General features: G+C 38.4%; 1 protein-coding gene across 3 annotated transcripts in view; it reads right to left on the bottom strand.

Annotated features, from left to right (window-relative positions):
* PPHLN1 (periphilin 1) overlaps nt 1-12,352 on the bottom strand; it is a 69,097-nt gene extending 56,745 nt beyond the window's left edge. For 2 of the 3 annotated variants that reach the window (XM_075704770.1, XM_075704788.1), the window contains exons 1-5: nt 12,320-12,352; nt 7,696-7,743; nt 6,494-6,585; nt 3,028-3,207; nt 2,081-2,142 (exon numbers count right to left, since the gene is read on the bottom strand). In XM_075704770.1, the coding sequence (XP_075560885.1) occupies nt 2,081-2,142; nt 3,028-3,207; nt 6,494-6,585; nt 7,696 (335 nt within the window). In that variant the 5' untranslated portion in view covers nt 7,697-7,743; nt 12,320-12,352. The remainder of the gene's footprint in view (nt 1-2,080; nt 2,143-3,027; nt 3,208-6,493; nt 6,586-7,695; nt 7,744-12,319) is intronic. The other variant, XM_075704779.1, reaches the window with a different exon arrangement.
* Nucleotides 12,353-12,406: the final 54 nt, after the last annotated feature.

The raw sequence follows: 12,406 nt of genomic DNA, 5'->3' as shown, positions 1-12,406 counted from the left end.
ATATAATAATTTTTTAATCTCATGTTTTAGAGTGGAAATGTCTTTGAAATAGAAAGCAATTAGTGTTTTCACTACAGAAGACAACATGTACCAAGTACTGTACTTCTATTTTCCTCTGCTGAGATCCACTACATAGCTCAATAGTGAGCAGTATGCAAAAAATCATAATTAAGTTTATTACAAAGTGTGTAATGCTACAAGTGTTTAGCAGTCTGATCACAGGATTTTACATTCAAGGTTATTTACTATTCCTGTGCTCTTTTGTGCAATCAGAATTCTGACATGCTAATGCATATTTATATAATAAATCAGTAGGGCTTCATTCAATTGCAAATACATTCCCATACCATCAACTGAACCAAGTATCTTTATGAAGTTCCTTCATAGTGTTATTGCAGTTGTGTAACAGTTACATATTCTGAAATATATAATAAAGACTCAGATGGGACTATCACCTACCATGCAACACATTTTTAAAGCATTCAACAAAACGCGCTAACATTTTATTGTCACATTTTAAATGGAAGAAATCAGGATGCATTTAAGAATCTTTCTGACCACTGGGTGCCACTCTTGTTCTGTGTAAAATAAACTGCCTGGCACTAACTCAGTCGTCTTAGTCTTTTTTTTTCCCCAGCTTTAAACAACTCTGTTTCTTCTAAAGTGGGAGGAAAAGATGCAGTAATTTTTACACAAGTCTCTATAAAACACTTACTACTTTTTAAAACCCTTTACTGTTGCTTTTAGTCCCAAGAATGCAATTTTGAGAGAAGTCTAATGCACACAGACCCTTACGGTATATGAAGGTTTTTTTTGGTTGGTTGGTTGGTTTTTTTATAGTGAAGTCATGTAATAACTTAGTTATGCTATGTCTAAATCGTCACATTCGAAGGAATAGATCTCTACTGCAGCTGTGTAGCCCGGTACTGCCATTGCTACTAACAGCTTCATATTGAGTTTGCAAGGCCTCAAGACTGAGGCTTTGAGCAAGCTTGCTCTGTCTGAGCTTTTCCTGACCTGTCTGAAGTCTTTTTTTTTTCACTTGGTGCAGGTTTAACAGCAATTTTTCTAACTGACCAGGTGTCTATCGCTAACTTGGTTTATTTTTGTTGATCTTTGTAAGGTACAACCATAGTTTTATATAGATAGCAGTAACAAGGAGTTATTCTATGTAGAATGAGATACTTAGGACTGACACCATGATGCAATATAGAAATACTGGCCTGGTATAATAACAGACACCTCAAGAAGTAGAACACAGGACGTGGCATATAAAAGTACAACCATGAGATGACATTCTTAGATTAGACTGTTAATATTAGAGTTATACTAACAATTAATTCTTGGCTGAATATTTAAGGTGAGTTTCATCCTTGTCCATAGATTTTGAGTGTAACACTATCCTGTGCACTTTATTTATCATATTGAATAATCCCATATCAAACATCATTGCAGGCATATGTATGTTACAGCCCTAGTGTTTAATACTATTCCTTACATTTCATAGATGGGAGCCTGAGGTACAGACTAAGACGTGCTCACAGAAACTGATATAATGTATGATGGAAATACCTACTTATCAGTCCAGCTGAGAAAACAGGGAGGTCAGAACAAGGCTATGGCGAACTTCATAATCCCATTATCCACCCCACCAACCTTTAACATGGCGCAGGTATCTTTCCACTGTATTGTGGCCCCAAGGTACTGCAGTCACAGAAGCAAGTATTAGACCAAAGAATTCTCTGAAGTCATGTAAAAAGTGTGACTATCAGGGAGTTGCACTAAATTACTTACAGTCGCAGGCTAACTTCCTAAAGATGCTATCATTATGCCTCCTATCCTTACTAAACAAATACTACGATACAGACTTTCATGTCATACCATTTATTTAATTTGTATTTCAAACAAACAATGCAACTAGAAACCACTTTTCCACTACCATCTTCTACTTCAACGGATGTCCTTTCCCACATCCCTGCCATTTCACTGCTCTGCTCTACAACCTGTTTTGATAACAAAGAAAAATGCCCTAAATAGTCCCAGCCTATGCATTGTATTACTGTAAAGTCTTACAGAATACCTGTAATCAGGCTGCCGACTTATAGGATGATCATCCCTTGGCCATCTGTATCCTGATTCATCCTGCAAAACATAAGTGCAAAACAATTGTGTGACATGTATCTCAACATCAGATCTCAGGTACAGTTAGTTCCCAAACAGTACTTATTTACTGTAAAACCAAAGCATTTAATAAGCTAAAAGAAATTAATAATCATTCACAGCAAGGTTCCTCTCAGTTTATTCACTCTACCCCATTCCTCTTATTTTCTTCCTCTACCAATACTAAAGAGAGCAACTTTGAAATGCTGTACAGAACACAAAAACTACAAAAATTTCCAAACTATATACATAGGCCCTGACTTAAAAAAAAAAAAGAAACTTTTCCTCATTGAAATGTAAATTATCATCAACAGATTGAAATTACTTGGAGGCGGCAAGAGTAAGGCCCTTTCAAAGGGACCATAAATTTTGTACTTAAGCGTAGCTACTGGGGAAAAACCAAATATGCATTCAGCATCATGATAGAATTTAAAGAAGTGAACAACTGTGCAAATTAGAAGGATAGATAGACAACATTCAACTTGTTAAATAGAAAGATTTTGCAATCATTCTGCTATTCATACAGATAACTCTGCAATGCATTACAGAGAGGACTTCTGGCCACTTTTGTTTTCCCAGTTCAGACTGAGCTTTCCACAGTGCTGGACAAGGGATCTTTTCTAAGTCAACAGGGTAGCTAGGAACCATAAGCAGCAGCAAACAGGTATTACCATATAATCAAAGTGTCTTAGAAGCACAATAACTGAAAAAAACCACCAAGTATCAAAGCCCGGATGTTTTTTCCATTAATTCTATTTCAGTTTATGAGAACTGCAGTAACATCAATGCTCTGTCTGAATGTTTTATTTGTTGAGTATCCAAGCATTAATGAGAAGATAAACATAATAAACACGTGAGAAGAATCACCTTACGTACACCTCGGTGTGGAGGGCCACTTCTTCGGTCGTGGGCAAAACTGCGACCCTCTTCATAATCTCTGTACTCAGTGTGACTGTAATCATCATACCGACTGTAATTCCCATCCCCAGGTCTTTCAAGCAGTGGTGGCTTCTTGGGCACAATGTTTACTACCCTATGGTAATCATCCTAAATGACAAAACAAACAAAATCATATTGCTTTTAAAGGCTGGAAATCCGTAGTGAATACACAAAAGTAAAAACCAACAAGTTATTTCTAAATATGGGACTATAATAGTCTTAAAGCTGAAATAGCACAGGCGAACAACAAACATTAAAAATCATGCCAGTCTGATGGTGGAATAACTTACTAAACCTTAACTGGACACTATTCAGATGCAATCCTTAGGCATTACAAGTTTAATCATAGAGGGAAAATTTTCAATGTGGTTTAAGTTTCTTTTGAAAGTTTAAAGCAGTACTAGCTACTCTCTAAGCATCAGCTACTCTCTAAGCATCAGCTACTTTCTTTTTTTCAGCATTAGCTACATATATATTTCTCACAGACTTTTACATTAACTTAGGAATGCAACAAAGTTACACCTGTAATGCCTGTAAAACAAAGAGCCTATCTGAAAATACTATCAATTTTCTTCACATCAATAACATCCTCCACACTATGGAGATTCTAGAAGACAGTCTTTGCTTCATAAACACCTTCTCAATACAATGCAGTAGGTGATCTGAGGATTCAAGTGACAGAGAGAATTTTAACACTCGTTTTTTCTTTTAACGCAAGTTTTCGATAGCTTTTTTCTAGAATGCAAAATTAATTTATTGTATTCCCTTCAAATAAAATGTCATACACCATTTACCAATTAAAGAAATCCTTTGTTTATTAAGCGCAAATTGCACAGTTGCAAAGATATATTCAATTTTCTAGAACCAAGTATCATATAAACCAACTGCAAATAAAAAGCAAACAAAAACATGAACGCAAGACCTTGTATTTTAAGTCGTCTTCCTTTAGCAAGACATTTTTTCTATGGGCCTTAAAAACACAAGCTATAAATGCAGACACTTGAGTTAGCATGTGCAGTTTGGGAGGGCGGGGGGGGAAGGAAAAACTAGTTTTTTAATAGTAGTAGAAGTCACAATCTAATGCACCAATAGTTTTTGTAGAAAAATACATTAAATTCACAAACTGCTAAATATTGTCATGCAAAAAAAAGTTAGTTCCAATTTCAGAGACCACCCAACAAATTCACTAGAGGGCAATCCAAAGCCAGCCTACAGCCATGCTGATGCAAAGTAGAGACTACATACAAATTCATACACAACCACAATGCTTGATCTACCCTTATGTCATTGAACATCCTCCACATGTAATTTTTCTTAGTTTGGTGTCTTACAAAGATGTGCTCTGAAGCTGAAATAAAACTGCTCTGTGCTTTAACCTCACCCAGAAGTCCCCATCACATAACCACACTGACATACAGAAGGATAGTTACATGAAAGCTCAAGGTGTAACCAGTTATGGTTAATTGTGCCAAGTGCTTGCAACTTTATGTTGTTTACCAGGATCCAAAAGCACATGTTTCTACTACAAACTATACTTGATATAAACACCCAGTTTAGATTAGGACAAGTTTCCCGCTCTCTCAAACACGAGAAACTTCATTCTGTGTCATTGCCATGTCTCAGCTGCAATGTACTAACCTATCAGCAAATGCTAAGCGCGCTCATAGATTGAATAAATTAATTCCATTTTACTTGTCTCGTCAAAATTAAGTCAGACCTCTACACATGGACACAAGATACAACGGCACAGCTTACAAGGACAGAAACTGCCTGCCAACTGTCTTGAATCAGCAGAGCTGTATGAGAAGGAGCTTCATATCCATCTCTCAGTAAAGCAGACAGACACCAGGTCGTGGTTTGCCCAACTACTGGGGGTGTTGTTTTGGTGCAGATGGAAAAGTATTGATTGTGATAAATGAGAGTATTCTGCTAGTCCCTTCATCCCCAGTTCCAAACACATGTGATATAAAGCTAGGATTGAACTATCTTGTTAAATCTTGCATCAAAATGATTATTTTCTAAGTAAATTTTTGTAATGCATATACCATGCATTGTTCCCTGGACAGCTTGAAAGACTAAAGGAATTTAGGAATGTCATTGTTGCAATGGTTAAATTAAATTAGCAATGTGTTAGTCAAGTCAAACATTGATTAAAAAAAAAAAATCTGTGAAAACACATTCTGCCTTTCCTCGTGTCCTATTGCTGATAAATATTTTGGAGAAGCAGCTGACTAAATACCCTGTGCAAACTTATCTGATTTCCAGTTTGCTGAAAATGCAGAAATTTTGTTGTTGCCTGTAAAGAGAGTTAAAAATGTCACAGAGCAGCCAAACACTAACACACTACTCAACAGAGAAGACTCTGTAGCTAGTTACCAAGTTACCAACACTGGTAGGCTTCCAAAACAACAAGCTGAAAATATGGTAGACAGAACCCAGAAAGTATGCTAAATCAGCTAAGCTGTTCTATTATTCCAACATTTAAAAGAATTAGAAGAAAAGCCAGATAACAGGCACAGGTACCTGAAATTTTATTTTGTCAAACGTACATTGCACAGTCTGTAAACAGAAATACCAAAAAGTATTCTTAAAGTTCTATTTAAGGTGTAATAGCTCAAAAGACAAAGCTACAACCTGTCTTCTTTCTTCTTTAGAGACTTCAGACACAGGAGAAAAAAAAAAGAAGAAATAATTTTACCCAAGCCTTCGGCACAGAGGTTTTCTAAAAGCATTCTGAAGTTATTTTACAGCAGAGTAAGTATCGCTTCTGCATTTGCTTTTACAAGCATAACATAAAGTAGAAGTCTCCAATGCCTACAAAGCAGATTTCCATTTACACTTTTCTTGATAAGCATTTCCCTTACAAGGCTCCAAAACACAATTTCTTTAGCAAAGATGTATTTTCAACATTTGTTATAAAAATTTCCTTCTATACTTTAAGCATCTTCATAAAAAACTGCATCGGTGACAAGAACAATACTGAAAGTAGTCATTTTAACACCTCAAATCACTTCAAAGATGTATAAACATAAAAAAAAAAGTCTGGGGAAAAATATAACATAGTATGGCCTCCGGTTCTCCAGAAGTTATTAAAAATCCTGTGCTTAATTACACAAAGAATTACACAAAAAAAAAATCAATTTATCAAAACACAAATATTCTAAAACACTTTCAATAGATTTGAAAAAAAATACAAGATTTAATTTTGTAGGCATCCTGTTATCTCTGTGCAGATGCATTGCTAGATTGTTGGTTTAAATGAATGAGAAAAAAACAGAACTTGGGGTGTACTAGGAACTCAAATATGTATATAAATCCAGCCCTTATGGTACAAGTCATGATACAAAGGTATAGTAAAACAGTATAATGCTAAAGAAACATACTATACACTTACATCAGGATGAATCCTTGGAGGGAGACGTTCTCTTGGAACTCTTTCATAGTCATATCGCCCTTCAGACCACATTTCATCTCTTCGATATGCCACTAAAGACAATAAAAACCCCAATTAGCCAAAACCAGACTCATTATGAATAGACAAAAGGATAGTGACCATAGAAATGAAGGTTCCCAGACTTCTCCCAATATAATGTATTATGCACAAGCCCGGTACATTTTTTTTTAATTAGCCCTTTTAAAAGTACGCCTATCTAGTTACAGATTAATGAATTTTAAGCAAAAAAATAACTCACAGTATGTGCAAGAACAACTGAACAACTGGAAGTTAGCGCAGTATAATCAGTATAATTACAGGACTTACAGATACTATAAACAGCTCTATTGAAATATATGCATATTGCAAATACCAGCTGTACATACCAATTCATACACACATACCTTATAGCAATTTTGATATTGCTCTGCTAAAAATAGAGGACTTTTTTTAAAAAAGCATTTAACTCCTATTTATTAGATTGAAAAATTTCTACTTTTTTATATAATATAATAACTTTGAATTATTTCATCATCTCAACTATCCAGAAAGAGGTTAAAACACAAACACATCATTCAGTTAGTACAAAGCTCTGCGTTCTGAATACATGAATGAAATGCATTCTTCAAATGCAGATTTTTCCTGTTTTAAATTGGGAGCCAGCAGAACACAAAAATTCCTCTTTCCAGAAAAAGGTGACTGTCAAAGTCAAAATTAGTAACTAAATACAGGTGGAAATAAACCATCACCGTAAGAGATTCTAGTCATGCTATGTTAGACAACACAAACTTGAGGAGCTGAAACCTTTCTGATTATTATAAAGGTGACAAATTATATACTATACATTGCTGAAAATAGATAAGAAATTGCTGGAATTATATTTTTCAAATTTTCCCTTCACAATGGTAGTTCTAGCTATTAAAAATAATCAGAAAAAGAAACAGCAGGACATATTCAGAAGGAGAAATACATAACATTATCTGCATTCACAAAATAAAAACACTTAACTGGAAATAGACTTATGAGGCTATATAAAAATACGGATTATTACAGATGTTAACAACCAACATGACAAAAGAGTTTATTAACTGTAAACAGAGGTAGCACTAAGTCAGATATATATTTTTGTGGGGAAAAAAACCCCAACCCACACACATACTTACTTTTCTGTCAGTTTTAGCAACTCTTCTTCTGTAGACCCATTCAATTACCTACAAAAAAACCCCTGAAGTTAGCAAAAATGCATATATATTCCTAAGTACATTTTTTCTTTTAAGTAAACCAGACATTTAAAACATAAATCTTTCGACCACCTGTCCCCTGTGATCTGTCTGAATTAGTACAGAGTAATTCACTACACTCAATTAAGAAAGAATATGAACTACTCAGCTGAATTCACAATATCAAAAAACTTCCCGTGGCAAATTATTACAGATACATCACTTTCCTAATAAATTCCAGAGTTTTCTTTCCCCTTTATCATCTTTTACTCCCTATCCCAAGTCTCAGTTTTTCTTCCATTCATTGGCAAAAGCTTTTGGAAACTACTGTAACTGTTTTCTTAAAAACACTCAGAAAAATATTTAATATATTCACTTAATTTATATTTATTTAAGTGTCTTTCAATATCATTAAGTAGAAAAAATAAGACTTGGTTACATGTGATGAGAGGTTAATGAAAAGTTTTGATTTAACAAATGCTTTTCCTTTGGTAACAGATAGTAAATCCTGATGAAGTAGCTCCTTCCTCAACTGTAACAAGCCTTCACGTTCAGAGATTTTGACGCTACCATTGGTACAAACGAGCGAGAGTATCTTCTTAAAAGTTTGTTCCATTTTATAACAGACTTGGCCTTAAGTACATTCCATAACCAAGACACAGGACTAGTCTTACGTAGTCACAGATCATAAATCAAAAGCTGATGAAACCAACAGAATTTGGTTGGTCTTGGTTTGGTAAGGTAAGAGCTGGTGGGTCTGCTGTCCCTGCCCTCACCAGCATACTCCACGTAACAGTTACTAATTCTGAAACCATTGCTCGTATTGCTGTATTTGTTGGTCAGGAGTATCCATCAGAAGCACCTTCCCGGCACTTTCACAGCAACTGCCTCAACTCTTCTTCATTCTCTACTTCAGGGACTTTTCCTAAAGTCTTACAACTTCATACCAGGGGCTACATCTGCATTAACTGTTCTTAAGCCAACCCTGTGCCCTCTGCTTCCCACATCACCAGGAGGGTGCTCTATCTTCTCTTACACTACCCCCACAATCCTCTTTAATTTGTACCTAGAACAGTACCTGAATACTCCTGGTTTTACACGTACCAGGAGGGACAGAATTAGCTGAGGCAAGACAAAATCATTACACTGGAACAGTGTCACGTGCTCTTTCTCAAAACACTTTGCTGCTGGTCCCTCATGCCCAGCCCTTGCCCCAAGGTGGACCATTCCATCTGTCCATACTCACTCACAGCTGGAGAGCACCTGAGGCTCCTGCGCTGCCTGCTCCCACCCCTGCTCGTCCCCAGAGACTTTGGTTCCTGACGGCGAGCCTCACTCAGTTTCTAGACCAACAGCAAAATATCAGAAGCGGGATTCAGAGAAGGTTTTCAAGCGGGTTTTTTTGCATTTTGACAAATACAGTAGTGTCCACATCCTGCTGCCTACAGCAGTTACCAAAACTGTTAACCGAACACAACGTTCAAAAAGCAAGGCATTTCAGGTAAGTGCCACTGAAGCTAGGTAGAAGCTTTCACATCATGCTGCTCTGTCAGTCGAGCCACCTCCAACATCCCGACACACATCACTGGCAGCAGGCACGGACATTCACATACACACTCTGATATGTTATCAGACAGCAAGGCTGATAAAAACACTCCCATTTTTATTGCTGTTGAGGGACCTCACTGAAACTAGCAAGAATTATCACCCGTATTTTGACAAAACAAAACCACAAGCTGGACAAAAAGGTAGAGATATACTATCACAAAAGCCAACAGACTGAAGAAAAAAAAAACCACAACTACATCAGACAAGAAGTATCGAGGTGGAAGAAAAATCTCAGAAGTGAGACTATTTTGCATTTAGAGGAATGAAATGAAGAAAATTAATCAGATAGAATGAACCATCAAGCACATTGCTCAAAATGCTTGTAAGGAAAAAAGTAGGAGACCAATTTTTTATAGAAGACTAAACAGATAAATTTTAGCTGGAACCAATGAGAAAAAGTAAGGATGCATTTGAAAATACCAGAAGAAAAAAAGATGTCTAAAGGGAGGAAAATGCATTTCCCAGCATCTTGAGCACATTTTGTCTGTTTCTACAGGAAAAATTCTTTAATATCATGACATATATATAATCATCTACTATATTAATTTAAACAAGCTCTTCCTATTTTTGGCCAGAGGTGACTGTTTTCCCTAAAGCAAGGTCTTTATTTTCTCAAATAAAGACACTCCAGTGTACGCAGAAGCCATTCTATTAACGCAGCGCAAGCTGCTCCCCTGTGGCCAGGTGCCAAGAATGGCTTTGCTCCGATTATCACAACACTATGTCTTGCTCTATGCTACTATAACTGATGTAACACAAAAAGGGTTTCTTCATCAAGCAGATTACATGGGTCACTTAAACTTTAATTTCTTTATCAGTCATTAACTTTTTATTCTTTTTTGCTTTCTAAGTAATATATGCTAAAAAAAAAAAAGGCTGACACATTTGCAAAAGCACTCCACTACTCTGCAATGTTTTGCACACAATTCTTGTCTGTTTACACTTATTTGTGACATCAATTTTCATCATGGCTATAAGTATCTACTTCTCCAGGATCCGTAATTCTCCAATGTGTGCTATCAACCTTCTGCAGAATCTACATTTTTGTTTCAAAAACATACAGCTTTCTAACCCAGATGGCTACATCTTGCCATATGTGAACAAAGCATAAAACCAATGCTGTGCTGTAAATGCAGAAGCAGGCAGCTGCAGTATCTCTGATGCTACCGGGAGATATCTGGTTTTATACTGTTACTTTGACAAACAGCAGAGACTGACATATGTAGGCCAGTTCTACCCCTCCTCTGCTTTGGAAAGCTCTCAAAAAAAAAAAAGCTTAGACGCTTTTGTATGAGTAAGACCTAGGAAAGATGCTTAGAGAACTGTAACTTATTAGAAATCATGGCCAATTTTGCAACAATTGCTGCTTTGAGGACATAAAGATAGAAAACACTGGAAAAAGCCAGAAATGCATAAGCTGAATAAAATTATTAATAGCAGCAGCATTCTGATGAGGATTTACAATCCTACCGATTCAGTTTTCTTACCACATCATTCTAATATATCACTAGGAGCAAGAGAAATGGAGGCAATGCGTTGGGGATTATATTAATACACTGACTGATGTGTTAGCGCTTATCTTTGCCTGAACACCTGCAGTTACCAACATCACGTCCTACATCAGTGTCAATGCTACAGAAAGAACGTTCTGCCAGGCTGCGATGGGGCTGCTAGACTAGCAACGTCAATGCAAACAACTGTACGGATCACTGCCTCCACCTTGACTTTCTGTCTTGCAGCACAAACATTTTGACAACAAAATATGTCAGCTCACCACACTGTTGCCATAACAGGTCAAAACTTCAATGCTTTCAACATTTACACTGGAAAGTACCAACCAACTTAGAGTATTTCACTCAGGGAAAATCAATGTTTCAAACCCTGCTCATTGCTTGCACAGATTCTGTGGATTTCTGCATCTTGTTGTGTATTTCTGACAGAGTCTTTGTTCCCTTGAAGTCCCAGACACCTCAGACAAAGAATTATTATAAGACTATTCGTGAAAACCTCTAATGCATGGTAAAAAGCCTACTTAAGGAGTATGAGTGACAACAAAGAACCATAGAGAGCAGACTTAAAGTGTTTAAATACTAATAAAGACTTTAAATATATTACAGAACACCCTATTGTCAGGCTAAGTGTAAAGATTTATTCTAGTACTTTTAAAGGAAATCAGCTAAATGACACGCTTATGCCTTATTTATCCCTCTAGAAACACAAAGATACTGATTCTGCACCACCATACCTACAAGAAGCCTCCACTGACAGTGCTCACAAGGGGATTTATACAGCCTCCAACCAGTTATTAAAGTTTGAAATGACTCTCGTAACTACACAGAAATAGTAATACCCTTCCCATCAAAAGAAAAACGCAAATTCAACTGAAAAGCAGAACCTTCTGTCACGCATGGGTTTTAAAAAGGACTAAAAGATAAGGTTTGCAAAAGTCACCCTCGGTGCTGACCCGGCGGCGGCCTGCCCAGAGGCGGCTATCCTTCCACCCCTCCCGCCCCGCCACTTCCACTCCCCCCGACTTCTGAGAAACCCGGGGAAACAAAGGATCCCGTCCCACGGCGCGGCCCCCCGCGGGCGCTGGAAGAGGGGCGCCCGCTCCCGAAGCCCCCCGGGGGAGCCGGCTCCCAGGACGGGCCTCACGGACGCTTCCGCGACCACCGGCGGAGGCGCTCGCCGCGCCCAAGGAGCGCGGGGCGCAGCCGGGAGGGAAGGCAGGCCGCCTCCCGCGCCCCGCAACGCCGAGCGCCTCGCAGGGGAGCCGAACGGCAAACCGCCGCCGCCAGAGCCCGCGGGCCGAAGCCGAGGGCCACGCGACCGGCTCCGGCACGACCAAGCGTCGCGTTCGCTCCGCGGAAGAGGGAAGCGAGAAAACCGGCTCCGCACCGGCGCCCGCGGGCTCAGACCGCCGCCCGCGCCCCCAGCCCGGGCCCGCCCCGCCGCTCACCCGCCTCCCCCTCTCGCTCCCGCGGCGCGGCGGGCACCTCCCCCGGCTGGCACCGCACCTCCGTCCGCCGCTTCCGGCGCTCCGGGA

Source organism: Pelecanus crispus, chromosome 1 (genome assembly GCF_030463565.1).
Source record: "Pelecanus crispus isolate bPelCri1 chromosome 1, bPelCri1.pri, whole genome shotgun sequence".
NCBI lineage: Eukaryota > Metazoa > Chordata > Aves > Pelecaniformes > Pelecanidae > Pelecanus > Pelecanus crispus.
The sequence above is the reverse complement of the archived record's forward strand: the minus strand, read 5'-3'. Positions and strand labels throughout refer to the sequence as shown.